This window comes from Saimiri boliviensis, chromosome 16, assembly GCF_048565385.1.
Source record: "Saimiri boliviensis isolate mSaiBol1 chromosome 16, mSaiBol1.pri, whole genome shotgun sequence".
Lineage (NCBI taxonomy): Eukaryota > Metazoa > Chordata > Mammalia > Primates > Cebidae > Saimiri > Saimiri boliviensis.
Window position 1 is genome coordinate 53,570,631 of NC_133464.1, and position 27,384 is coordinate 53,598,014.

A 27,384-nucleotide genomic window follows, 5' to 3' on the forward strand; every position below is an offset into this window, starting at 1 on the left:
GTAGTTCATGTCATCTTGAAGAAAAAGTGTTACATATAATTATAGACTTGTTTTATACTGCTTTTGAAGAGAAATCCAACATTATAAGATATTTTAATAAGATGGTTTTTAAGTTACTCAATTTAATCAAATGTCATAATGTTTTTGAAAGGTTTTCTTTTCAAAATTGGAATATATGCCTATGTAAGAGTTCATGTTAATGCAAATAGTGAAAATGTCACAGCTAAAGCAGTTTTTACTAGTAATTTATTGTGTAGGTGTAAGAATATGGTTATTAAGATTTACCAAACATGTGTTGCATCTGATATCTGTAATAAAATTGTCTTGCTTATTGAAATAGCCCAATTCTGAAGCAGTGAACCTAATTCTGAAGCAGTGATACTTCTCTTCATGTCTTAAGTGAATAAAAGAGGAAAGAAGGTAAACAAATGCCTTTTGCTGGGGGAAGGTAATATAGCTGGTTACAAAATAATAAGCTTCCCAGACCCATCATCATGAAAATCACTACCAGACCTTGGCCATCTCTGCATATCAGAGACATTAATAGGATGTCCATTTTACTTCCTGCCTTGCTTACTTCAGAAAACACATGCTTTTGCTAAAGTAAGACCTATGCATCATTTTTTATTGTTTCTCATATTTTTAAACAAACTCTTAGACTTCTTTTATAATGATCTTTCTCAGTATTTTCAGAATGCTTTAAATTCTCGATTGCATTTTTATTTGGCACTATCCCAGAAAAGTAGTTTACATTTCAGAGCCCTTTTAAAACAAAATAATAATAATACTTTCTCTGTACCATAAAAGTTTACTTGTTTATTTATGTATTTAATTGATTCAAAATTATATCAAAAATGCTATGGTCAGTCCAGTGGAGAATATGAAGATTGGTTAGACACAGTTACTGTTCTCAAAAATTATGTAAGAAAATATTTGTATATATTCTATCACATATAAAGCAAAGTATAATTGTTTGCTTGTTTTTAAAAGCTGAAGCAAGGTAGAATATCCATAGTAAATCTGATTGGAGTGGGGACAGGAGGGAGGATTTTGGCTTTGAAATAGGCTGTGCATAATAGTTATTATGTAATCAGATAGAAATGAGGAAATTGGGCCTGGCACAGTGGCTCCTGTCTCTAATCCCAGCACTTTAGGAGGCTAAGGCAGGCAGATCACCTGAGGTCAGGAGTTCAAGAGTAGCCTGGCCAAAATGTTGAAACCTGTCACTATTAAAAATACAAAAAATAGCTTGGCATGGTGGTGTGCACCTGTAATCCCAGCTACCCAGGAAGTTGAAGCTGGAGAATCCCTTGAATCCAGGAAGCGGATGTTGCAATGAGCTGAGGTCATGTCACTGCACTCCAGCCTATTGATAGAGCAAGACTCCATCTCAAAAAAAAATTAAAGACAGCAGATGCTGGAGAGGATGTGGAGAAACAGGAACATTTTTACACTGTTGGTGGGAGTGTAAATTAGTTCAACCATTGTGGAAGACAGTGTGGCAATTCCTCAAGGACCTAGAAATAGAAATTCTCTTTGACCCAGCAATTCCATTACTGGGTATATATCCAAAGGATTATAAATCATTCTATTATAAGGACACATTCACACATATGTTCATTGCAGCACTGTTTACAATAGCAAAGACTTGGAATCAACCAAAATGCCCATCGATGATAGACTGGACAGGGAAAATCTGGCACATATACACTATGGAATACTTTGCAGCCACTAAAAACGAATTCATGTCCTTTGTAGGGACATGGATGAATCTGGAAACCATCATTCTCAGCAAACTGACACAAGAACAGAAAATCAAACACTGCATATTGTCACTCATAGGAGGGTGTTGAACAATGAGGACACATGGATACAGGGAGGGGAGCATCACACACTGTGTTCTGTGGGGGTGGACTAGGGGAGGGACAGTTGGGGGTAGGGAGTTGGGGAGGAATAACATGGGTAAAAATGCCAGATATAGGTGATGGGGATGGAGGCAGCAAGCTGCATTGCCATGTATGTACATATGCAACAATCCTGCATGTTCTTTACCTGTACCCCAGAACCCAAAATGCAATCATATATATATATATATATATATATATATATATATATGTAATTGAAAACAAAAAGCAAACCAAAATAAATGCATTTCTGCTATCTGCTATACTGGTAGGAATTTCAGAAACTATTTTGAATTGATGGGGCATATTTGAGGATATGCTAGCTTACAAGCAAATTCCAGATCATATCATATAGGAAGCTACCTAGGTAGTTTATAAGTAAAGTGAACTGATATCTCTGCTTCTCTTCTCCATCCTTTCTTCATCCTAACTTTACAAAGAATGAGAATTCACATGAGTGTGGTACAAACTGCAAACATAAAACTTCTACACATGTGCTTGATTAGTAATACAAAACAGAGAATGGCCAGGGCTTGGAGCTCTGCTGTTGCAGAACTGTGGCACTATGCCCATGGCAGAGAAATGAGAATTGAATTAATAGTATTTCTAATGTAGAGATAGAACTTTATTGTGATTAAAAAGTGTAATAGATGTATATTACTGAAAAAAAACCTCTAGAGAAAAATGAAATGAAAGGACCAGTCTTCAATCACTACATTCTCTTTCTCAACTTCATCTTACTATAAAGTTATTTCAGATTTTATATTCCAATATGGAGAGTAAAGCAGTCTGTGACATTGAGTTCACTGAAGACACTTCTTATAATGCCCCAGAAGCCTATTACCTTATACCCTGAAAATACAGTAATAGAGATTTATTTCTGAGAAAGTTAATTTATTAATTTTTCCCTTAAAAATATGGCTTTGTTAAAGAATCTACAAGATTTCTGCAGCAAATGAAAAAACAATGCAATAAGAGCAAGAATAAAAAGAATTGATGCACATTACTTTTTCATTTATAAAGCTCAATGGCAGATTTGTTTGTTTGTTTTGCTTTTCCAGTTACTGTTAGTTAGAGTTTCCCCTTAAGACAAAATAGAAATAGGATAGAAAAATAAATCTAAACATACACTTGGGGGTCTTGTATGTGTTGACATACAAGAAATTGTCCTTTTAGACTTTTGATCCTTAATTACCATTAACACTTCCTATAGTACCAATTTGCCATAGACTTTCTTATTTGTGGTAGGCTTAGTTCATTCAGAAAATAGTTTTGAATTTATAGTGTGAAGTAATTTGTTAACTAAGTAAATGAGGTTAAACTAATTCAACAGAAAGCTATTAATAGTTTTTAAATAAAAACAGAACTTCAGCAAATTTTCAACTTATTCCATACCACCATCAAATATTTAAAAACCTTTAAATAGGCTTAAACATGATATTTATTAGCTCAGGGATCTAGTTAAACAAAATCTTTCAAAATTGTACCTAGGAATGTTTTATCTGATTAAGAAAGAATCTGTAAAGCAAACCACTCACACTAACAAAGTGGTAATTAAGAACTACACTAGTGTTAATGGAGTTCTCTGAGTGACACGTGTAGAATAGGATGTAATAGGAAACCATAAGCAAATGAATATGTCAGTGAGGACTTCAGAAACTAAGTATAGAACTTGCAAAAGGCGCCGTAAGTCAGAAGCCCTACACCTATTATCCCCACTTAATAAATTTGTGACCTTAGATTGATTGAGAATTAATGAGTCTTCTGTCATCTGGAAAAGTGGGAAAAAAGGCACAGAGAATATAGTTAAAAAATGTTTAAAAACTGGAAAAAATGATGTTTAAAAAAAGCAGGTATTTTAAAACATTAATATAGCAATATTTTATATGAGGCAGTCCGGAAACACAAGAGTAAAATTATTGACTACATACATTTTTATAGACAGCATGACTTTTTCCCCTTTTGGGGGTAGACCTTTTCTAGAGAATGTATGAAAACATAGAACAGCATCTTTCAAACAACCTGCCAAATTTGGAAATTTGTTTTTAAGAAAATATTTATACAATCTTGGATTATTTTATATGTACAATTTTCCAGTCAGGCAAAGAAAGTTTTTGGCCAAATGCAATTTAAGATACAATTAGATGTGCTCTGATTTCTAGATGCATGTAATCTAAAACTTAGATATAAAATGATATTTTTTTTCAGAGACTGAATGCTATGTGTGAATTTAAATAAATGCTATTAAGATCTGGAATTAGATATGTATATCTTTCTAGTTCAACCTTCAATTCATTCATAAAATAAGCTCTTAAAGAACAAAAGACACGGGGAACTTAAGAGTAATCATGGATATTATCAATATACAAGTGACCTAATTTCAAAATTGGGAACACAGTAACATGGCCAAGTAGTCCTAGAAAAACATGTTTTTCTGTGTATAGTAGATACCAAAATCCTAGTTTCAGAGTTCTGAGTGGTGACAGATTAGCATGAGCTAAGCCATAATACAAGTAGAGAAAAACTCTAAGAATTAGAATCCACTCCAGGGCTATAGCCTTGAAGTTCAGAGCTGAAGGCTAGTTCCATGTGGAAAATGAACAGCAAAACCAAGACTCAGATGGAAATCCAACAAGAAATATGGATTCTATTCTGTGTGAATCAGAGGTTGTACTGTATTTGTGATTATATATCCATGATGGCATTCAGGGTGCATTTCATTTCCAAGAACCAGGGCTGTAGGGTTGAGGCCAAGCCAACCAGATCTCTCTCATAGCTACAGTCTGGATACCAGGGATTCACAGAATCCATGCTCTTCCCTTGACGTTAACGTTTTCTTATGTGCTGTGCTACCACCCACAAAGTTAATTAACCATGTGGATACCTCAAGTAGGAAAGGTATGCTCTGGAAAAAAACGACAGACAAGACCTCAAAAATAATACAATTTATCATGAATTTTCTTCACAGGAACCTTGGCACAAATAGAGAATGAGCCAATTCATAAAGATGAAGTTTTATGTTGTTTCATAACGGAGAAAAATAAGGGACATCTTATTTAGAATTTCGGCAAATGGCTGTTTTGAGTTATTGGGTAGGAAAATATAATCAACAGAATAGCTGCCATTTTCAACAAAATTTCTTATATTTTCATACATTTAATATTTTGATATATAGTAATTATAAGTAAATTTTAAAAATATGAACTTAAAAATCAACAGTTTCAGAATCTATAGATATATACTGTTGTCATGTTGTTTTAAATATGCATTTATATATTAGATAAAATATTTAAATGAGATATTGATGCAATTTAACTTAACCTTATTTCTACTGAATAAATTACTAGCCATGTCAGTGCTATTACCTGCTAAATGTCCTTTACATTTTTTTGTGATACACTTTTCATTGCCATCCTTTATCACAGACACCTATCAATGAATATCTAGAAAACAACATTTTAAAATTGCTTTCTCTGTATTTGTGTGGTTTTTGTGGTTGTTTTTCTTTTCAAGATAGTCTTTCTCTACATGTAATCAGAGGCCTTCTAAAAAACAAAGTTTATTTATGTAAAAATATAAATCAGTTCATGTTACTGTCCTGCTGAAGTGCTTCAATCCTATCTTTCAAACTTATCTGGAAAGACTCCTGAGGAGGTAAACTGCTCTTTATTTCTGTTCAGCCTCGTCACAGGCACTACTTATGCCTCTCCCCATTTCTCCTGACCAACTCAATCTGAATTTGTTCGATATGTCACTTCCTCTGAGGATTCTTCCATGTTGAAGCACACAGGTTAGGTTAGATTTAGCACCCATACTTATCTGCCATGTTTGCTTTTGACCTTCCAGGCCAAGTGTAAAGTTTCTTCAATAACAGAATAAAATGCATCTGGGAAGAAGGAAAATTTTTTAAATAGCAAATTTTTAATAGTATGTATCCTCATTCTGTGCACATATTATTTCCTCTTCTTGGCATGTTCTTTTCCTCTAATGTACTTGACTGACTTTTTACCCTTAAGACCTCAACTTAAATGCCATTTCTTAGAGTCCTTCCCTGAATCCCAAACCTAAAATCCATTATACAGTGCTTTAAGAGAGTATGGCAGAGCATGGAGCATATCATGTGTAATAATACATTTGTTACCTTGAATATTTGTTTCTTTCCATTTCTCCTGCTATACAGTCCCTAAGAGCAAGAAGGTGATGATTCACTTTATCTTCTCTCTGCTGTTCCTAGCAAACTGCTGCACAGCATGAAACAGGTGCTCAGCAAACATCTGTTTAGTGAACAGCAGATAGTAAGAGTTTGTTTGTTTTTATTTTGTTTTATTTGGCACTGGTTTTTATGTCTTAGTTTAGCAATAATAAATTTTTCTAAAAATATGACAATCCACAATTGTTTATACTGCTTCTGGTTTATGAAAGCAACAATCTGAAAGGCTTTGCTGTGGAAATACATTTTTACATCAATAGGATAAATGCAAAGAATTTGGGGTCTATTTAACTGGACATTGAAATCAAATAAGTAACCTTTAAACTTGTGTTTTATAAGTAGAATGCTGTTTGAGAAGGAAATATATTTCTTATTTTTGAAACTGTGATATGACAGAACTCACCTGTCACTCAGTTAGGGTTGTTTTATTCTAATAACCCAGAAAAACTGATTCTGGATTATTCCTTTGAGGGCACTGTTGTTGTACATTAAAAAGCACAAGTGAACACTGAAGCTTCAAATTGCCTGACCACTACTGGAAAACTGTAAATACTCCTGTTTATTTATGTAAAATAAAGATTACCTCAGACCTGTAAGCTAAATTTATTAGCATATCAGTGAAAACCAGTATGCAAGGTGAGTAATCTCTCTAAGAGAATAGTAGATAATACATATTCCTTGGATAATGATAAGTATATCATTCCTAAGGCCACCTTCAAGGAGAACAGTGCAAGAAAAAACAGTTATGTCTGGCTGTTAACAAGTGAATAATTTATTTATAATAATGTGGGAATTGTAGTCCCACAGAATTTTTTTTTTAAAGAACGGTAACTCCTATACACATGTGTCATGAAAAATAAGTTTTATAAAATCAGTTTTAATAATGTTCCTACAAAAGTACAAATAGGATTCAACAGTAGAAATGAATTAAAAATGTCCATCTATTATTAATACTGAGTGAATAAACCCTATTAAGAGCAGAAATAGTTTAATAAGACACTATCATACAGATACAGATGTGTCAATAACTCTCAAGTGATGGGTATATTCATCCATGCTTTATTAAATATTCATGGCTATTTAATTTCTGTCAAACTCAAATATGAACTCTGCATTCCAGAAAAGGAGGAAAGCCATTTAATAATAGATTTTAGTTTATTTATTTAAATATAATTTGTCAGTGATACTTTTGTAGCAAAATATTTGTCACTTAAACTGGAAATTTGGCTAAGAATTTATTAAAAATTCATTGCTATTTCTTTGTGGAGGAATGTTTACATGATATGCATTTTAAAATACTAAAGAGTAACAGAAAGCTAAAGCAGAGATGGTATCTCCTGAAGTGCTATTGTGTAAATAGACTCAGGCTTTGGTTTTGCACCATAGCAGCTTTCATTTGTAAAGGATCACTTTTCACATTTATCCAATTTTAAGGGATTTTAACCCTAAAAATGTTGAGTTAATGTCCAGTTATGCTCACTGAATTATAAATGAGTTTAGACTGTTTAGTTAGTCAACAGAAGTTGGAAACTAAGCGGTATGTTTCTAATGATCTAACTTCATACGAAATTTGATATATGGGAGCAGCAATAACAAAAGAAGAGAAATTATTAAGTAAAATGACAAGCAAACACTAGGAAAGCGATCAAGCTATAAGAAAAAATTAGCATTTTCTGCTGTGATATCACACCATATATTTATCAGATTTTCCTTCATTTAAAAGATAATTTGGGCAGATTCTTCTTCTCCATTATATGGAGATTTGTGTAGTAATTTATTGCTGTTTCGTAGACTATTTGGCCTAATATTTAGTGTTAGTTTTATATAGTACTGTCTCTAAAATTTTTATATGAGAATAAAATGATTTTAGTTCTTTAAAGCCATATAATATATTATTATACTATCAGCTATTTTACTATCTTGGAATATCGCTTAAATATCAAGTATTATCATTATTTTTATTTTTGAGACAGGGTCTTGTTTTGTTGCTCGGGCTGGAGTACAGTGGCATGATCAGGGCTCACTGCAGCCTCAATCTTAGAAGCTCAAGTGATCCTCCCACCTCAGCCCCTGGAGTAGCTGGGACTACAGGTGTGCACAATCATGTCCAGTTAACTTTTAAATTGTTTGTACAGACAAATATTTTTAAATAATTTTTAAAAACCTATTATATTCTATGCTTTTTCTGAGTACTAGGTATACAATGTTGATAGACATAAATATGAGCCTTATTTTGCTAGAGCTCACACTGCAGTAAGATAAAGAAATTAAACAAATATTAAACAAACAATATTCACAAACTTGCAATTTATCTAAGTAAAATATAAATAACATGAAAATTACAACAGAGTTACAAAAGTTGGATTGAGCTCCTAAGAATTCATGATTGAGAAATTTATATATAATGTGAGATATGAAGGATAAATAGAAAGTTGTCAGCAAAAAGTCAATGAAAAATACTGCCGTTTGAAGAAGCATCATATGTTTCCATCTCAGAAGTGAGAAAAAAAAGTTTAGTGGATTCAATCACCTGAGAGTAAGCTAACATGAATGAAAATTAATGAGTGAGGTAAAACTGCTGCAGGAAGAGACTACAATGTTTCCAGATCACACCAGAACTTGTAGGTGAAATGTGGAAATTTGTATTTTGTACAAAGACCAAAGCATTTTAAGAAGGAAATTATTTGAATTTACTTCCTTCCACTTTGTGAGTAAAACTTAACTTCAGGAGAATAGAATAATATGTGGTATGTTAAACAGCGAAGAGACAAATAGGCGCATTGCAGGCAAGATGTAATTGTCAATTAATTTAGAGAAGTGTTGCAATTGCAATGGAGAAAACTGGATGAATTTGAGATACATTTTAAAGTTAAATCAACATAACTTGGTAATCCCAGGTGACTCATGGAGAGAGAAGAGCCAAAGGAGCCTGTTCTTCATTTTCAACTATGGCTGGAGGGTATCATCACATATTTATATTGGGAAGTTGAAAGAAGAGAAAATTGATAGAAAAAAATCATACATTACACCTCTGATATATTTTTTTCGGAGATCCATTGAGACATCTGTGTGAAAAAATACCTACTAATTGATTAGAAACAGGGCTAGAGAGCAGAAGAGTTTTGGACTCAATATATATTATTAACTGGTTGTCAGAGGTCAGAGTTCATATGTATTTTAACATATAGGAGAGGTAGAATAACTCAAAGATGAGAGAGAGAGAAAGAGAAAGTAAGAGAGAGAGAGATCACCTAAATGAGGATTGACAAACTACCACTTGCTGGCCTGTTTTTGCAAATGCAGTTATATTGGAACACAGTCATGCCATTAATTTCTATATTGTGTATGGTTACTTTTATGTTATAAAAACCAAAAGAAGTAGTTTCATCAGAAACCATATGGCCTGCAAAGCCTAAAATTTTACTATCTGGACTGTTTAATTTTCCTGAGCCTAAAATAAATACTTGAAAAATTTTAATACTGAATGTTCAGGTGGAGGAATATTAGATTAAAAGACAGGATAGAAGACGAGAGGAAGAAAGAGAAGGAAAGAGAGACGCAAGAGAATAAGAGAGGAAGAAAGTGACACAGAGATGGGCAGATAAAGACAGACAGGTAGAGAAAGGGGAGAAGAAGTGGGAGGGAAAGTGAGATAGGGAGAGAGGGAGAAGGAGAGAAGGAAAGATATTGAGACTCAGATTCAAAGCAAGAGTGATTTTCAAGAAGGAAAGAAGAGTGGCCAAATGCGGTGAAATCTGCCTAAAGACTATATTAGTCGTTTTTATTAGTTAGTTTGGGCTACTATAATAAATGTAACATAGCCTGGGTAGCTTAAAAAACAAACATTTATTTCTCACAGTGCTGGAAACTAGCAAGTCCAAGATCAAGGTGCCAGCAGATCCAGTACCTAGCCAAGTCCTGCCTTCTGTCTGAAGTCCTGCTTCCTGCTTGCACCTGGCTGTCTTCTTGTACGGTCACATGGCAACGAGATGGGAAACAATCTATCTTATGATGCTTCTTAGAAGGGCACTAATCTAGTTTATGAAAGCTCCACCCTCATGATCTAATTATATCCCAAAGGTGTCACATCTAAATACATTGGAGTTTGGATTTCAACATAGTAATTTGGGGAAGCCCAAAACATCAGTTGATAAGAGGAATTAAGTAGGATGATATTTTTTAAGACACAGATACCAAGAAGAGAGTATAAGAAAACAAGATAACAGTTCCCTCTCGTCTAAGGATTGCAGCATAACTTAATTAAATATGGTACATTTGCTTTAAAATACATTTTGAAAGTAAATGTATATCAAAAAATAAGATAAACATTCCTCTAGATTAAATACAGAACAGAATCACATCCTGCAAGTAAGTCTGTATCAACAGATACACATTTGTTGCAAAATTAGAAAAGATACTGAGACCAGGATATCAACTCTCCTCTCCAGATATATTGAAAAGCTTAATGTACCACGTGTTTCAAGGAAAGAAAATTGGGCTTGTAGAACAAATCTGTGGCATTGGAGAATTTCGTTTAAAGTTGTAAGAACTTCCATTTTTCTTTGAGTTGTAGAAGATACAAGTAATATTTCTCACACTAATAAGTAAATACTGATTGAACTAAAATATAATAACTTTGAGCTCATTAAACAGCTGAGATCACAAAGCAACCAAGTAGCTTAAAATTTGAGAAAGGGACAAATATCCATAGTGAAGGATGGAACATGAGAATTGTCTCAACTGGGATGGAGAATGGGAAGAAGGATCTTTGCATGGCCCTGATAAAATTAATCAGCTGAATTTGGAAGACCCAACAAAGGTGGCCTATGTTGTCAGTCTGAAAAAAATGGGAGCTATTATATACCTTAACCTCTATGGCTGAAATACACAAAACAACTAGCATTCTGTTAAAATTTTTAGAAAACACCACACACACACACACACACACACACACACACACACGAGTTAGCATACTGTAAAAAGAGAAACAAACACAATCAGATTCATAAACAACCAGATGTCAGAACTATCATACAGAAAATTTAAAATAACTAATAAAAAATGTTAAAGCTTTTGGTGAAAAAGGTACACAACATGCATGAAGATATGAAGATTTAAGCAGAGAGGTTAAAACTATAATAAAATAAATTTTCTAGAAATAATTATAAATTGCTATGAAAATTCTTTGATAGGTGCATCAGCAGGGTTGAAAGAGCTGAAGATAGTATAACTGAACTTAAAGTTAGTTTAGTTGAAAATATCCAAAGTAAAATATCCAGAAATAAAGAGAGGCAAAGAAAAAAAAACAACAAAGCACCCACAAGTTTTAGTACAGTACCAAATATTATAATATGTATAGCTTTAATCAGAAGGAAGGAGCAAGAGAATGAGGTAGAAGTAGTATTTATAGAAATAATAGCCAAGAATTCACACCTCTTCAAAATGAAAGGCATCAAGCCACATTCTAAGAATCTCAGAGAAAAGTAGAATATATAACTTAAAAATAACCATCCAGACAGATTATAGCCAAACAGTTTAAAAAATAAAGATTAAAAAAAACTATAGGAAAGCAACTAGGGGAAAAGCACTATATATAAAGAAACAGTAATAGTAATGAAAGAATACTTTTCACTAGAAACTGTGCAAACCGAAGGACGAAGTAGTGACATTTTTAAAGTATTAAAAGAGAAACTGTCATCCTAGAATTCTGTAACAGATAAAATGTTTTCAAAACCTTAAAATAAAAATCTGAAATAACTTATTGATCACAGAAATAGTTTATTGATAATGCAGCAAGAAATGTTAATGGAAGTTCTTCAGTCATTAAGAGATGATATCAGATGAAAACACAAGTTTAAACAAAGAAATGTAGAGTTCTGGACATTGTAAAATAAAATGAATGAATTATCATTTTTTATTAAGTGTATTAACAATAGAAGACTTTCAATGAATAAAGAAAAAGATTTTTAAAATGCATACATCTACAGTCCTTATAGAGAAACTTCAGCACACTAAAGACAAAGAGGAAATTGTAAAACAACGCAGAGAGGAACTAACTATCAGGAAGTTTCTGAACAGCAGCAATTGTGGCCTAAAGCAACAGAATCATATCATCAAAGCCCTGAAAGCAAATGAATGTCAAACTAGAAATTTGTATGCAGCTAAATTCTTATCCAAGAGTGACAGTGAAATAAAGACATTTTCAGACAGGCTGAAACAGTTTACTGCTGAAAGCTCTTTACTGAAGTTCTCTAGAGTATACTTCAGGAATAAAGAAACTGAGCTCCAAATAAAACAGTACTGCATGAAAAGACAGCAAATGAACTGGTAGAACATGGACTGGTAGTGAAATAAGTATTGACAGTGAATATCAGTGGCATTAATAAGGATTATCTTGGTGATGACAAAATGAAACCAAAGTATTTCCATGTAAAATGGAAAAGATGGTTGTCAGAGTAAACATATTGTAAGGTTCTTAGAGCATTTAAGAGAAGGTAATCATTGACTAACTGTTGACTTTGTTGAGTCTAATATGCATGTTAAAAAAAAAAAGCAATGGCAACAAAAGCCAAAATAGACAAATGGGATCTAATTAAACTCCAGAGCTTCTGCACAGCAAAAGAAACTATTGTTAGAGTGAACTGGCAACCAATAGAATAGGAAAATTTTTTCTGCAATCTACCCATCTGACAAAGGGCTAATATCCAGAATCTACAAAGAACTCAAACAAATCTACAAGAAAAAAACAAACAACTCCATCAAAAAGTCAGCAAAGGATATGAACAGACACTCTTCAAAAGAAGACATTTATGTAGCCAACAAACATAAGAAAAAATGCTCATCATCACTGGTCATTAGAGAAATTAGAAAAACGCAAATCAAAACCACATTGAGATACCACCCCATGCCAGTTAGAATGGCAATCATTAAAAAATCGAGACAACAGATAATGGAGAGGATGTGGGAAAATAGGAACACTTTTATACTGTTTGTGGAAGTGTAAATTAGTTCAATCATTGTGGAAGACAGAGTGGTGATTCCTCAAGGATCTAGAACTAGAAATACCATTTGACCCAGCAGTCCCATTACTGGGTATATGCCCAAAGGATTATAAATCATTCTACAATAAAGACACATGCACACATACTTTCATTGCGGCACTGTTTACAAGAGCAAAGACTTGGAAGCAACCTAAATGCCCATCAGTGATAGACTGGACAAAGAAAATGTGGCACATATATACCATGGAATGCTATGCAGCCATTAAAAGGATGAGTTCATGGTCTTTGCAGGGACATGGATGAATCTGGAAACCATCATTCTCTGCAAACTGACACAAGAACAGAAAATCAAACATTGCATGTTCTCACTTATAAGTGGGTGTTGAACAATGAGAACACATGGACACAGGGAGAGGAACATCACACACCAGGGCCTATTGCTGGGGTGCGATGCGGGGAGTGATAGCAGGGGGTGAGGAAGTTGGGGAGGGGTAAGATTGGGAGAAATATCTAATGTAGATGATGGACGGATAGATGCAGCAAACCACCATGGCATGTGTATACCTGTGTAACAATCCTACATGATCTGCACATGTACTCCAGAACTTAAAGTATAATTTTTAAAAAGGGGAGAATCATTAAAAGAATAGAGGTATTGGATTGAACCATATGAAATTGCTGATATCTGATCAATTTTGACCAACATACGACAATGTCACATGGTTCAACTTAATACAGTAGATAACTTTGCAGCCAGAAAAGGTGAAACGGAGAAAAAAAAATCCAATCATACCAGTGGAAGACAGGAAAGGTCATGGGAGAGGCCATGGAAAGCCATGGTAAATGCTCCAAAAGGAGATGACAGAAATAAATGGAGGACTAAACCTTCAAATTAGAGGACAAAGTCACAGGTGAGATAAAGCTAACTTTTTAAATGTGCTAACTATAAGAACCACACTCACAACAAATTGATTCAGACTTTAATAATAAAAGGATGAAAACAGTAATTATGAATAAATTTTGAGCATAGCTATAGCTGTATTATATCTCAACTGTACAGTTTAAAAAGTAAGCACTAAGTTAAAAAAAAGCACTGTTGGGAAAAAAGATAGTGAGTATATAATGCTACCAAAAAAACTTCACTAGGAATTCACCAAAAAGATACATATAAAAACGGAACTTGCATGTCTCAACAATTAGCTTTTAAATTGCTAAAAAGCAAAAACTGGAACAAGGAAATAAGGAAATATGAACAAATTCCTAATTATAGTGGGAGATGATAGTATATATGTCCAAGAAATTGATAGATAGGAAACGTTAAGAAGTAAGAAGTTAACTAAGGATATAGAACATATGCATAACTCAAGTAAAACCTTGATACAATGTACACATATGAGTGTCACAGTGCAAACATATAGAGTATTTGACATCCCCAGCAAGTGGGCACAGACTCATTCCAAGCACTTCATGTCATAGCCTTATTTAATTGATAGCACCTGTTAGGGAAGTGATGTTTTTATTGCCATGTATAGATTATGACATGGTGGGCTAAGTATGACAGTGAGAATTCCAGAAAGAATGAAAATGAACAGGGATTATTGGAAGAGCTTCTCAATATCACCGCTCATCAGAGAAATGCAAAATCATATATGACGTTAGAAGCCTGGCTATACCAAGCCTTGATGAAGGACAGGGGATATGCAAACTGTTGCTGGCTGTGGGGGTCAGTGAGCATGGCCTGTCTGAAAGGGCAGTTGGGAGATACTCAGAAAAGTTGAAGACTCACTTGCATTAGTATCCAGGAACTCCACTTTTTAGGTACCCATTCTAGGGAGATTGTCATTCACATGCACCTGGAAGAAATGTGGGAGGATGTTTCTTGCCACACTATTTGTGACTAAAAACAAGAAAAGCAAAAATGTTGCCATTAGTAAGGCTCTGATACTTACACTGACTTCAATTCATAAAATGAAATTTTTCAGCACAGATAAATACCAAAGATATAATGTTGCCCATATGAAATAAAGCAAAATACAAAAGCGATGGCAGCAGCCACTCCAGATAGCCTGCAACTGCCATCGTGCTGGCTGCAGTAAGGAGGTGCAGCCAGGGCTGCATGCTCCATGGAGTCGGTGGGAGCCAGGGACAAGCGCAATCCCTGCCCCTTCTGAGCTGAGGCAGGAGCTCCTGGGTGCGGCTGACCAGTAAAAAATAATGTAAAAATTACACAAGAGTCAAAAGAATCAGAACACCAGCAAATAGCAAATAGCAACAGGCAAAGGATTTGAACAGACACTTTATAAAATAGATATCCAGATGGCCAAGAAACGTAGGAAGAGGCATTAGGCAACATCATAGGGTCAGCATGGAAATGCGAATGTTTTGAAACACAGGGATGTGATGTGCAACATGGACTAAGCTTCCTGGTTCCTAGACTTGCCTCCCCTCCCTCAGGCTCACTTCTTTCTTCCTATGCTTGGATTTCCCTAAGGTGAAGTCTCAGGGGAGAAGGTCCTACATGGGGGCATTGAAGCCTGGTCTGATCAGGTAGGGTCTGCTCTCCACCTTGGGGGTGGAGGTGGCCAGTGAAACTTGAAGAGGCTGAGAGAGCTTGCAGAGGGTTCCCACAAGAAAGCTTCATGTGCTCTAAGCATCACTTACTGTAACCCGTAGGCTGAGTTGGCTGTGGTCTGGGTCCCTTCCAGGGCACCAAGAATATCCCCCATAGACTCAGAAAAGAATCCGTCTCCTCCACGGTGGGGAGATCATCAACAGCCTGACTCCTCAAGGAGTCCCGCTTCCATGTAAGCAGCTGTGTTCTCTTTCTGGGTCCACAAGGGGGCGTAGTTTTAAGGGCAAGAACTTCCCAGCGCCATGCCCCCCATCCCATGCCTCTCCATATGGGAGATTGAACGGTGTCTGTTTTAATTTTCGGGGACACGGTAAAGGATCAAAAAGTCAATCACTCCAGAGCAAGTTTAAGGGAACTCCTTTCACTGGCCCGGGGGCTTGGAGAAGGCGGGCATCCCTCCCAGGGTAAAAGTCCCTGTCTCCCTCATCCGGGTGGATTTCCCCCCGGGGTCCCCTCCACTCTCCTGGAAGCTGCTTTCCTCTCCCGGATTCCATACTTGGGCCCCCTTCCACATACTCTTTGTGGAAGCTTTCTTTCTTCTTCTTTTTCTCTTTCTCTACCTAAATAAATCACTTTCTGCAAACACTTTTTGGGTTCGGTATTTACCAGCGCACACCAGCTGTGATCTCTGCCATTCTTGAGAGAACGAGAGACCAAGAGCCTGGAGCCCACCAGGGAGTGAGCTGAGCACTCCCCTGCACCCCAAACCCACAATCAGTCCTACCCAAAGGACTGTCCTGCACTGAGGTCCCACCAGCCCAGGACCTGCTAACACACCTACCTGCACCCACACCTGAAGCTGGTTCCACGTATGGCACAAGACAGCTAGCTCCACAAACACATCAGGATTTCCAAGGGAGAAGCAGGATTTCCAAAGGTGGGGAAGCAAAGGGAATCAGTTCTCGTTTAGCAAAGGGCTGGAGGGATGAGGGCAGGGGACTTACAGGATGGGTCAGGAGAGTCCCAGGAAGCCTGAGGGATATTGGAAGATGGAGCAGAAACTCAGAAAAATAACCAGTGACACTGCAATGGCAGCAGGCCGAGGGTAATTTGTGCTCTGAGGTTTCAGTAAGTTATCACTTTAAATCCTCAAAGTGGCCCTATGACTCCTGATAACAGGTGAGAAAACTGAGGCTCAGAAATGTTCATTCACATGTTAGGTAAATGCTGATTTTAACACTAAGGGCCAGGTGAGGCACCCGATGCTGGGGGATACAACTGTGAATCCCATGGAACTGGTCCCTGCTCCTGCTCAACATCAGGAAATAATGGCCCAGGGTGAGTGCATGCCCAAAGGGGTGAGAGGGAGTCACTAAGGAGCACACAGGGGCCACCTACTCACCTATCTACATGTACATGGGGTCGCAGAAGCCACGCAAGGTTAGTGTTGCCCAAGGCAAGGTCCAGGCAGGTCAGCAAGGCAAAAACAAGGTACAGGCAGAGGGAGCTGCCTGTGGGAGGTTCCTAGAAAAGTGCTACTTGGGGGCTGGGGCAGGAGAGTAGGAGCAAGTTATAATACTTGGAACGTCAATGAGTCAGCTAGAAGATTTTGTTTTCCTTTCTCCCTTGCAGCAGGTGTGACTGAAGCAATATTGTTAGTTTGGGTAAATACTCAGGGTTTGCCTTTGCACACCAAGAAAATTAAGGACACACACACACACACACACACACACACACACACGGAGTGAGTTTAGGAATGGAGTTATAACAGGCAGAAGAAAGAGAAATGGGAACAGCTCTCTTTCTTGCAAAAGACAGGAGCATCTGAAAGAGAAAAACTGGCCTGCAACAGACTGCACCAGATTTTATATGCAGGTTTGAGGAGGCAGTGTCTGATTTACGTAGAGCACACAGATGGGTTGTACCAGGTGCGAGGTGCGACATTTAAACCGTGTGCTGGAAAGGCTGGCCACCCCACCCTAATCTTATTATGTAAATGGGCTTTCCACTTAGCCTAAGGCATGTGTTCTGCTTCGTACTGTACACATGGCTGGCAAAGAGAAGAGGAGATGGAGCTACATTTTTGAACATTTCTACTCCCAGGTAGCACAACTGTTTCCTATTGGCACAACTGTATGCATTCACCTGTGCAAGCTTCCAGCGTGCTATGTCTGCAGCTCGACTTTACAGGCTGCTCTTTGTTAGAAAAGAAAATTTTGGGGCTACTTTTCATTAAAAGGAAACCTTTCATTAAAAGGAAAACTTACTCTCAATATCTGCCTAAATAATTTCTTAACTCTTACATCATGACCATGTAATGGTCTGGGCTACTGAGCCAGAAGGGAAAGAGTACAAGAGGTAGACTTCCAGGAAGGCTGTTCTAAGGGTGATAACGCAGAGGTTACTTTTATGTTTTTTTGATTTTTCTTTCTCCACTTCCTGCTTCTCTGAACTAGGGCATAATGTCTGGAGCTCCAGCAGCTATTGTGGACTGTGAGGTGATTTTGAGTCTAAAAGCCACACCTTAAAATGCAGCACCAAGATGAAAGACCTTAAAGCTACATATAAGATCTAGACTACAAACCAGCAAGCTTCTTCCATGTGAAAGAGAAATCAGTTAAGGTTTTGTTTCACCCAGTGTTACCTTTGTTTTCTGTTATGAGCCACTGTGATTTCACGTGTTATGCCCCATTCCTCCTCCCAATGTTCTGGACTCATTACTAGCATTCTACACTCACAGTCCAATAGAGGGGCAAGGCTATGACACCATTTTAAACTCAAAAATAATGAAATAATTCTCTGCTGCTGGGGTATATGCTTTTTCTTTCAAAATGTACTCTTGAAATCAAATTGTTAAAATAAAATCGAGTCTTAAAATTCTAGTTTTTGATTATCAAAATCCAAAGCCCCAAAGTACATTCTGGAGAGAAAGATTTGCTTCAGAGAATAGGCATGAAAAGATCTTTGACCATCTGGGCAGTACTCCTCCACTTGCAGGACAAGGTAAGATCCTGTAAGCTAGAGGGAGGGAGGGAGTCAGGGAGAGAGTTGGAGTGTTGGATCTGGACAGAGACTCCTGAGAGGGTCCTGGGACTTGCCCCTCCAGCCCAGAGTGGGTGGAACTGGGAGAGAAATGACAGAGCAAAGACAAGCAGAACAATGGGTTATGAGCTAGAATCCTGCCATCTCTGAGTGAAGAGTCGAGGTAAATGGACTTGGGGGGCATCTTGGAAAAGGGGTCTGAAGTAGACAGGGGGTCCCCACCCAAATGAAGTCAGGAGGGTCATCCAAGTACTCCTGGAAAGACTCGAGTCATCTGGAAGAAGATCAGAAGACCCAGTGTGACATGAGTAGAAGGAGAAAGATCTCTCAGCAGTGAATCTAGAAGGCCAATGTCTTCCTAGGACTGGAAGAGCCTCTTGATGCCTACATCTTGGCAAGCCCTTCCAAGAATGTGGGTGACCTCCCCACAAAGAAAAAGGAGTGCAGTAGCACTGGGCTAGCAGCGAAGCCATGAATTGGCCAAGTTTATCATAAACTATGATCAAATCATGAAATGACTGAGCGTGATCTTGAAATGACTAGAAAATCCTTTCCCACACTGCTGTGCAAGGTGGGCCACCTGTGTGGTAGATGTGGCCCTCTAGCCCTCAGTTGGCAGGAGTGGAGTCCAGGCCAGGAACCAGAAAACCAATCAAGGGGGCAGGGCCAAAGGAGGGGTCTGCTATGAGCTGAGGCTGGACACACAGACAGGCCACACACAGCCTAAGCCAAGCCAAAAGAGGAAGGCTGGAATAGGGAGAATACCTGCAGAACTTACACACTTCTAACGTGAGTTCTTACAACTTAATAAGCAAAAGATAAAAAATCCAACAGAAAATTGTGCAAAAATTATATATATTAGCAATTATAAAAATAAAAATTATATATTAGCAATGAATAGAAAAGGATTATAAAAGTGGCCAAAAAATCCATACAAAGATACTGAACCTTACTAGTAGGAGAAAATTCAAATTAGAGCAACAATGAGATAACATTTCTATCCAAGAGATGGGAAAATATTATAGATTCCTAGCATTTATTGCTGGGGAGACAGTGGGTAGAAGAGGTGCCCTTATCACTGCTTGTTGGAATTGGCATTGATGCCACCTAATTTGAATACAATTTCTTAGTATACATTAAAATAAAATATCACTCAACCCAACAATCCCATTATTGGGTATATATCCAAAGGGATATACATCATTCAATTGTAAAGGCACATGCATGAGTATGTTCATTGCAGCACTATTCACAATAGCAAAGACATGGAATCAGCTGAAATGCCCAGCAATGCAGGAACACAGATGAAGCTGGAGGCCATTATTCTTGACAAACTAACACAGAAACAGAAAACCAAATACCACATGTTCTCATTTACAAGTGGAAGCTATATGATGAGCATACATGAACACATAGAATGGAACAACACACACTGGTGCCTGATTTAACTTAAAAGTTAAATCAAAAGGTAAATTTTAAAAAATGTGGCCATACTGATTGGTGTAGGAATCTCACTCCGAGAATTTATTCCACAATTTTTTTTTTTTAATAAAAAGGCCAGGTGTGGTGGTTTACACCTATAATCCCAGCACTTCCAGAGGCCAAGGCAAGCAGACTGCTTGAGCTCATGAGTTCAATACCAGCCTGTACAACACGACAAAAACCCATCTCTACAAAAAGCACAGAAATTGGCTGGGCATGGTGACTCATACCTGTAATTCCAGCACTTTGGGAGGCTGAGGTGGGCACATCACTTGAGGTCAGGAGTTCAAGACCAGGCTGGCCAACATGATGTAACTCCATCTCTACTAAAAATATAAAATTAGCCAGACATGGTGGGCTAACTGTGGTCCTAGCTAGTTGAGAGGCTGAGGCATGAGAATCACTTCAACCCAGGAGGCAGAGGTTGCAGTGAGCTGAGATCACTATACTACAGCCATGGTGAGAGTGAGACTCTGTCTCAAAAAAAAAAAACCTCAGAAATTACCAAGGGGTTTTGGTGCCTGCCTGTAGGCCCAGATACTTAGGAGGCTGATATGGGAGGATCGCCTGAGCTCAGGAGGTGGAGGCTGCAGTGAGCTGTGATTACACCACTGCACTCCAGCTAGGGTGACAGAATCAAACCCTGTCTTTCTCCATACACGAATGTTTAATGATGTATTTTAGTGCTAGAAACACCCTGGAAGCACTTTATCAGCAGATGATTGCCTACACAACCTAAAGCCTGTTCATCTTTAAGACAGATATACAGCAAGAAGATAGTGATGTGTGTGCTTAAGATGACTGCCAGGATGCTTTCAGACTCCTGCATGACAGACCCTGATGGCAAGCCAAGCAGCAGCTCCCACTGCACAGTACTTATTGGGATCCATGCTATGTTTCAATACTAAGTTGCTCCTGCCCAATTTGGAGGGGCATGGGCTCCACAGAGGCACTGGTCCTGACCACACCTGTGTTACCTGTCTGGATCTTATAGTCACTTCAGCATGACCCCTGGCAGATGGCATGCCAGATGTTTGTAAAATTAAGCCACCAATGATGCTTTCAATGTATATGTTTCTTTCTAGAGACTTGTGTGATTATGAGGAAAGACACAATAGGAATGGAGAACAGAGACGATAGACATTATTTTTCTACCTTGTTTCACTCTGGTTTTGGTAGGCACATTTTGTATTTGTAATTTGTGAAATTTTAGTAAAAAAAACTGCAGTACAAAATAAGTTAAATAGAAGAATTTATTTAAAAGGATTGAATACACAAGAAAAAAAACCTTTGATGAAAAATATTCTCTTTGTTTCAATTGAACATTTTCTCTTACAATGAGTGAAAACCAGCTAAGCAAAGTCTACTTAATAAAATACAAAATCCAATTTGTAATATGTTTTACAAAACTCTGAAAAGATGGGAACCACATCAACTTAAACATCTATGAGAAACTTAGAGCAAACATCTTGCTAAATGGTGAAACATTGAACATATTCCCATTGAAGCCAGGAGGAAGCCTGATTCTTCTTGCATCCCACTTCTCCCAGGTGTATTGTTTGGTTTGGCTTTTTTCTAGATGAAAAATATGACTTGTACTTCACTGTAGATATCAGCTCCATTCAAATCACCTTGTACAGAAAGGGGGTTTAGGTGCTTGCACATTGTAAGTTGTGTACTGTAAGTTGGGGGGAAGCTCAGGCTTTAGGTCCAGTCTGAGTAGGATTCTAGCGTTTTCTGTAGGCCATTTCTCCCTTCTTGTGGCCTTACCCTCAAGCTGACACTGCTGCCTCCTCCTCTCTCCAAACATTTCATTGATTGCGCATAGAACTCTAGATTCAGAGTTATTCCCTCTCAAAGCTCTGAGGATATTGCACCATTGCTTTCCATAGTCATCCATGCTTCCAGGCAAAGTCTAATGTCACCATAATTCTCTTTTCCCTGTAGATCTCAGCTCTCAGATTTCTTCTGTTGGGAGAAATCATTAGCCATGATTTCCTTGTATTTTGCTGTCATAGAAATGTTCTCGCTCTTGCAGGGAAGTTCCATGTTAGATGACCTCCCATCCTCAGAATGACTGTTCTGTTGCACTGTCCATCTTTCTGTTGCCCAAACATCTAGTTTTTATTGACTTCTCAGTCCTATGTATTCTTCGATTTAACAAACCATCAACATAACTTTGGATCCAACAACCTTGTATCTCTAATTGTTTTTGTTTTGTTTTGTTTGAGATGGAGTGCAATGGTGCAATATTGGCTCACTGCAATCTCCACCTTTCAGGTTCAAACAATTCTCCCGGGTAGCTGGGACTACAGGTGCATACCACCATGCCCAGCTAATTTTTTGTATTTTTAGTAGAGACGGGGTTTCACCATGTTAGCCAGGATGGTCTGGATCTCCTGACCTCGTGATCCACCCGCCTCAGCTTCCTAAAGAGCTGGGATTACAGGTGTGAGCCACTTTGCTCAGTCAATTGGCTTTTAATTAAAGCACAATGAGAAGACTAGGGGAGCTGTTGGCTTATTTTAACAGGCATTTAGGAGCTCCATGCATGTGTAAGTTTGACAGAAGGTACAAAGCAGAGACAAGAGGGGCATTGGAAGCAGATGCACTACTGTCAGGATCCTGGGAGGAGGGCTTGGAGGCTCCGTCCTGACAACACAAGGTGAGGGCTCCAGTTGGTATGGGAGGGAAGGAGTGGAACAGAAATGGGGCTGGAGGGAAAGTCCGGGTGGAAGAAAGGGAGGCTGGCGACAACGTGGGTGACAGAAGTCAGTGTGTAGCGTGGCCGATGAACAGTGGGACCCCATGCACGTAGGTGCCCATGGAGGAATGTGTGACTCCTAAAACAGATGAATCACCCAGAGGCATAAACCCGATGAAGGGATAGGCGGTCAACGCGGGCTGCTGGGCAACAGCCTCAGGCCCAGAGACAAGGGGTGGCTCCTGAGGCCCCACCACAGGCAGGGCTGCAGGTGGGACACGGCCTTGCTGCACGGTTCCCCGCATAGCCCCTCTGCCACGGCCTCGCCCTGCCCGTTGGCTTCCTCCTGAGCGCCGGCCTCTCTCTGCAGGACGAGCCGGCTGGGTGCGAGCTGGGGGCTTCCATATGAAGGGCTTCACATAAGCAGTGGGTTTTGTGGGTTGGGCTGGTTCTGCTGGCCCATTTGCTTCCCCTGGGTCTTCATGGTCCACAACAGAGCGGCCTGGCTCTGTAGAAGGCCCACCTGAGGCTAAAAGAGAAGCAGAGTGTTAGGAGAATGAGCAGGGTCTGAAGCCTTTGGGGAAGAGGGGTTCAGGGAAGGTCCAGGGGAGCCTCGGCAAACAGAATGAGGGTCAGGAGAGACCTGCAAGATAAGCCCTCAGGAGTACTGTCTGCCCGAGGGCCTATCCTGAGCTCAGCACTCCATGAGCTTTTCATCGCAAGTCCTTGCAACAACCTTAGCAGTGCGATATTACGATCATCATTTTACTAATCAATTAATGAGTCTACAGTTCCCTAGAGAGATTGAATTTGAATAAAAGTGGGATGCTGCCTGCCCTCACTGAGGTTAAACTTCAGTAGGAGAGACAAACAGAACACCAAAAAATGAACGATGCTAATAAGCAACAAATTGGGAGGTGAAGGGTATCACAAGGGAGGTGCCTCTGGATCCAGAATGCCCAGGCTGTATTCCCAGGCTGCTTAATGTACCTGGGCATCAGTTCCCCTTTGAACTGGTATAACAACATGCCCACCCCTAGATCCTTACAGGAACTGGGTTACTATAAGTGAAATGTTTAGATTAGTATCTAGTTCAAGAAAGCATCTTAACATTTATTGGGAAGGAGATGGTCAAAAAGTCTTGCTGGAGAAGTAAACATAAGCTAAGACATCAAGGATGGGTGGGGTTTTGCAAGGCAAAGGCAGGAGAGGATTAGTAGGGATAGCAGGGAGGGGGAGCATTCCAGGTGACAGAAGGATCTGCGGTGGCTGCATGACTTCCAGGAGGAAAGAAGCCTTCGGTGGCTATAGGATAGCTTAACGGGGAGGGGAGGTGTTGACACAGATATGTTATTGAGCAATGGAACAGAGCACGAAGCCCAGGACTAGACAAACTTCTACAGAAATTTTATCAATGACAGAGCAGACATTGAAGATCATCTGAAGATTCTTCTCTGGGAAACCTGCATAGCTTAAGAGTCCCACAAAACTGACATCTGGCATTGCCTTTTTTTTTTGGGGGGGACAGAGTCACACTCTGTTACCCATGCTGGAGTGCAGTGGCCAAATCTCAGCTCACTGCAATCTTGGTCTCCTGGGTTCAAGTGAGTCTCCTGCCTCAGCCTCCCAAGTAGCTGAGATTACAGGCATCCGCCTGTAAATTTTTTGTATTTTTAGCAGAAACAGGGTTTCACCATGTTTAACAGGGTGGTTTCAAACTCTTGACCTCAAGTGATCTGCTTGAGTGCTGGGATTACAGGCATGAGCCACTGTGCCTGGCCTGGTATTGCCCAATTTGATATCCCAATCATACGAATGCTGTGGAACCCAATCAACTAGTCCCACCCAGGGGTTGGGAGCTCTCATCAACTTCTTCCTAGGTCCCATTTTTGTTAGTCAGATGTCACCAAATATTAAAAAAAAAAAAAAAAAAAAAAAAAAAAAAGGTTCTAACACTAGAGACAGACAATAACACAGGAAAAGCCAACTTAGAGAAAACAGTTTATGCTGCACATGAGACTTTCCAGAAACATCTATGATTAATATCTCCAGAGACAGAAAGAATTTTATCTACAAATCAATTACAGGATACTTTAAAAAAGAAATATCCAGAGAAAATAGGGCTTTTTGAAATTAAAATTATGAGAGAAGAAACAAAAATTTCCATGGAAATTTTAAAGAATGAAGTTGAGAAGATATCCCAGAAAAGAAAGCAAATATCTAAAATAAGGGAAAGAAAGGAGGATAAAATACAATACAATTAGAGGCATATTGTCACTGAGATATATCAACACAAAATTTCAGAGTTCTGATGACAAAAACAAGATCCTAAAAGCTTCCAGAGAGAGGAGAAAGAGAAAGGGAGGAAAGGTTATATGGAAAGGACTAAAATTCAGACATCTCAAAAGTGGCAATTAAATCTATTAATAGAAAGACATTAATAGAAAATGTCTTCAAAATTTTGGGAAATGCATTGCCCACCTAAAATTTGATATCCAACCAAAGTTTCACTTAGAAGTCAATCAGGGAGGTTAGAATGAAAATGTTTCAAACAAGCAAGTTTTTTTTGAGATGGAGTCTCACTCTGTCACCTCGGTGGAGTGCAGTGGTGTTATCATGGCTCACTGGGACCTCTGCCACCTGGGTTCAAGAGATTCTCCTGCCTCAGCCTCCCAAGTTGCTGAGGTTACAGGCACCTACCACTGTGCCTGGCTAATTTTTGTAGTTTTAGTAGAGATGTAATTTCACCATTTTAGCCAGGCTGGTCTTGATCTCCTCACCTCGTGATTCACCTGCCTCAGCCTCCCAAAGTGCTGCGATTACAGGGGTGAGCCACCATGCCATTTAAGACAAGCAAGATCTTAAATAATTACCTTTCAATGCATACTTTATTGTTATGCATCTATCAAACTAGACAAGATTAAAAGATTTAGGACACTCAGTGTATGAAAGGAAATGTTTTTGAGAACAATGTGGCAATAGCCGTAAAATTCCAATACCTCCAGAAAAGAACAAGGTGGAAGTATGGGTTTATCATAGATCAAGATATAAGTGTGAGGACTTGCTCCACTGTAGAGAAAAAGTAAGACAAGAAAATAAAATCAAAAAAAAGACACAAGATTCAGGAAATGGTATACAATTAAAAAGAGGGAAAGGAGTTTTCCAGATGATGTGGAAGCTGGGAGCTGACTTAGAGCAGCCAGTCCAGGTTGGAGCAGGCTATGAGATGAAACTGAGAGAACACTTGATTGAGTTTGAATTTAAGCAATTGGGAAAGAATGGCAAACTAACTAGTGATAAGTAACCACTTAATAATCCAAGGTAGGTATTAAGTCCTGGAAAATTCAAGTTATGCAAGAGGGGGAAACTAATTCTCCTACTATTCTCTCTGCTCCTGGGCAATGGGGGAGGGGCAGAGGGTGTGTGTTGGGGATGGGCATGGCATGGCGCTTGGTTAATTGGTGGTGGTGGGAATGTATAAACTACAATTAAATATTCTTCTACCCTAGAGGGAAGACCATAAAGAAACTCTAAATAGGAAAAGAAATAGCAGTGTTCGTGTGTTACTTAAAGAATGAGAGGAAATGCTAAAAGAAATAGCTACACAGATGGAGGTGGTGTTCCCAAAGTTGTGGAAGATTGGGAAGGAGCAGAAGCTGCTGCATTTCATAACATGCCACATTTGCATCTCTGAGTTCTGTACGTCAATACCAAAGGCAAAGTAAAAATCCAGAAAAAAATCAAAAAGAGAGTGGCAGGCGTTTGACGTACCTTGATTAGAGGCCATGGAGCGAAGTCGCTTTGAACGCCTGGGTTCCTCCATAAGGAATCTTCAGGAGGGGGTGGAAAGAAAAACACATCAGTAGAGTGAAACCACAGACTCATTTCCCAAGCACCACGCAACGATGTAGACTCCCACCAAACACCCTCCTCCAGTGCCTCTGCTGTCCCCAGGCCTCAGAGCACTTGGCTGCCTGGGCACCGAACACACGAGGCCACCCAAGAGGACAGTGTGAAGGTGGGGGTTGGGACGCGGGCTGTGGTTGTGGGAGACTTCCACACCGTAAAGGGTTTCCAAGGGGAAGCCAGTAGCTAGCAGAGACTGGCCTAGAGGCAGTTTATTTAATTTATCCCAGTTCCTACAAGCAAAACTGGGACAGGGGAGACTAACTTAGGCCTCCTGGAGGAATGATCCCTCTTTAGGAGAAGGAAGGTGGAGACAGACAATGGAGTTAGGAAGACAGGAGTGACAAGGGACGTGGCCGTGGCCCTTCTAGGGGAATGAGAATTCTGTCCCCATCTGCACCCATGCAAGCTCTACCCACTCCCCAGGGACACCCAGACACACACCTGATCTCTCTGCAGCTGGCTCCGGAGATCTGAAAATTAGGAGGCCCTTCTACGAAGAAAGGCCGAGGACGTGGAGGTGTCCGCGGGTTCACAGCTGTAGCTCTGAGGTCGTCCTACCC

The 27,384-nt window shown here is 38.9% G+C and overlaps 1 protein-coding gene across 1 annotated transcript; it reads right to left on the reverse strand.

Moving 5' to 3' along the window:
* Positions 1–22,983: 22,983 nt before the first annotated feature.
* LOC101032401 (proline-rich protein 20E) lies at positions 22,984–26,738 on the reverse strand. The gene is made up of 2 exons (XM_003927241.2): positions 26,687–26,738; positions 22,984–23,444 (listed from the first exon to the last, which is right to left on the reverse strand). The coding sequence occupies exons 1-2, from the start codon at positions 26,736–26,738 to the stop codon at positions 22,984–22,986; spliced, it is 513 nt and encodes a 170-aa protein (XP_003927290.1).
* Between the last annotated feature and the right edge of the window lie 646 nt (positions 26,739–27,384).

Coding starts and splice junctions, on each gene's coding strand:
- LOC101032401 (XM_003927241.2), bottom strand. CDS start 26,738: ATGGAGGAACCCAGGCGTTCAAAGCGACTTCGCTCCATGGCCTCTAAT. Junction 23,445..26,686: donor CTCCATGGCCTCTAATCAAG/GTACGTCAAACG, acceptor CTTCTCTTTTAG/CCTCAGGTGGGCCTTCTACA.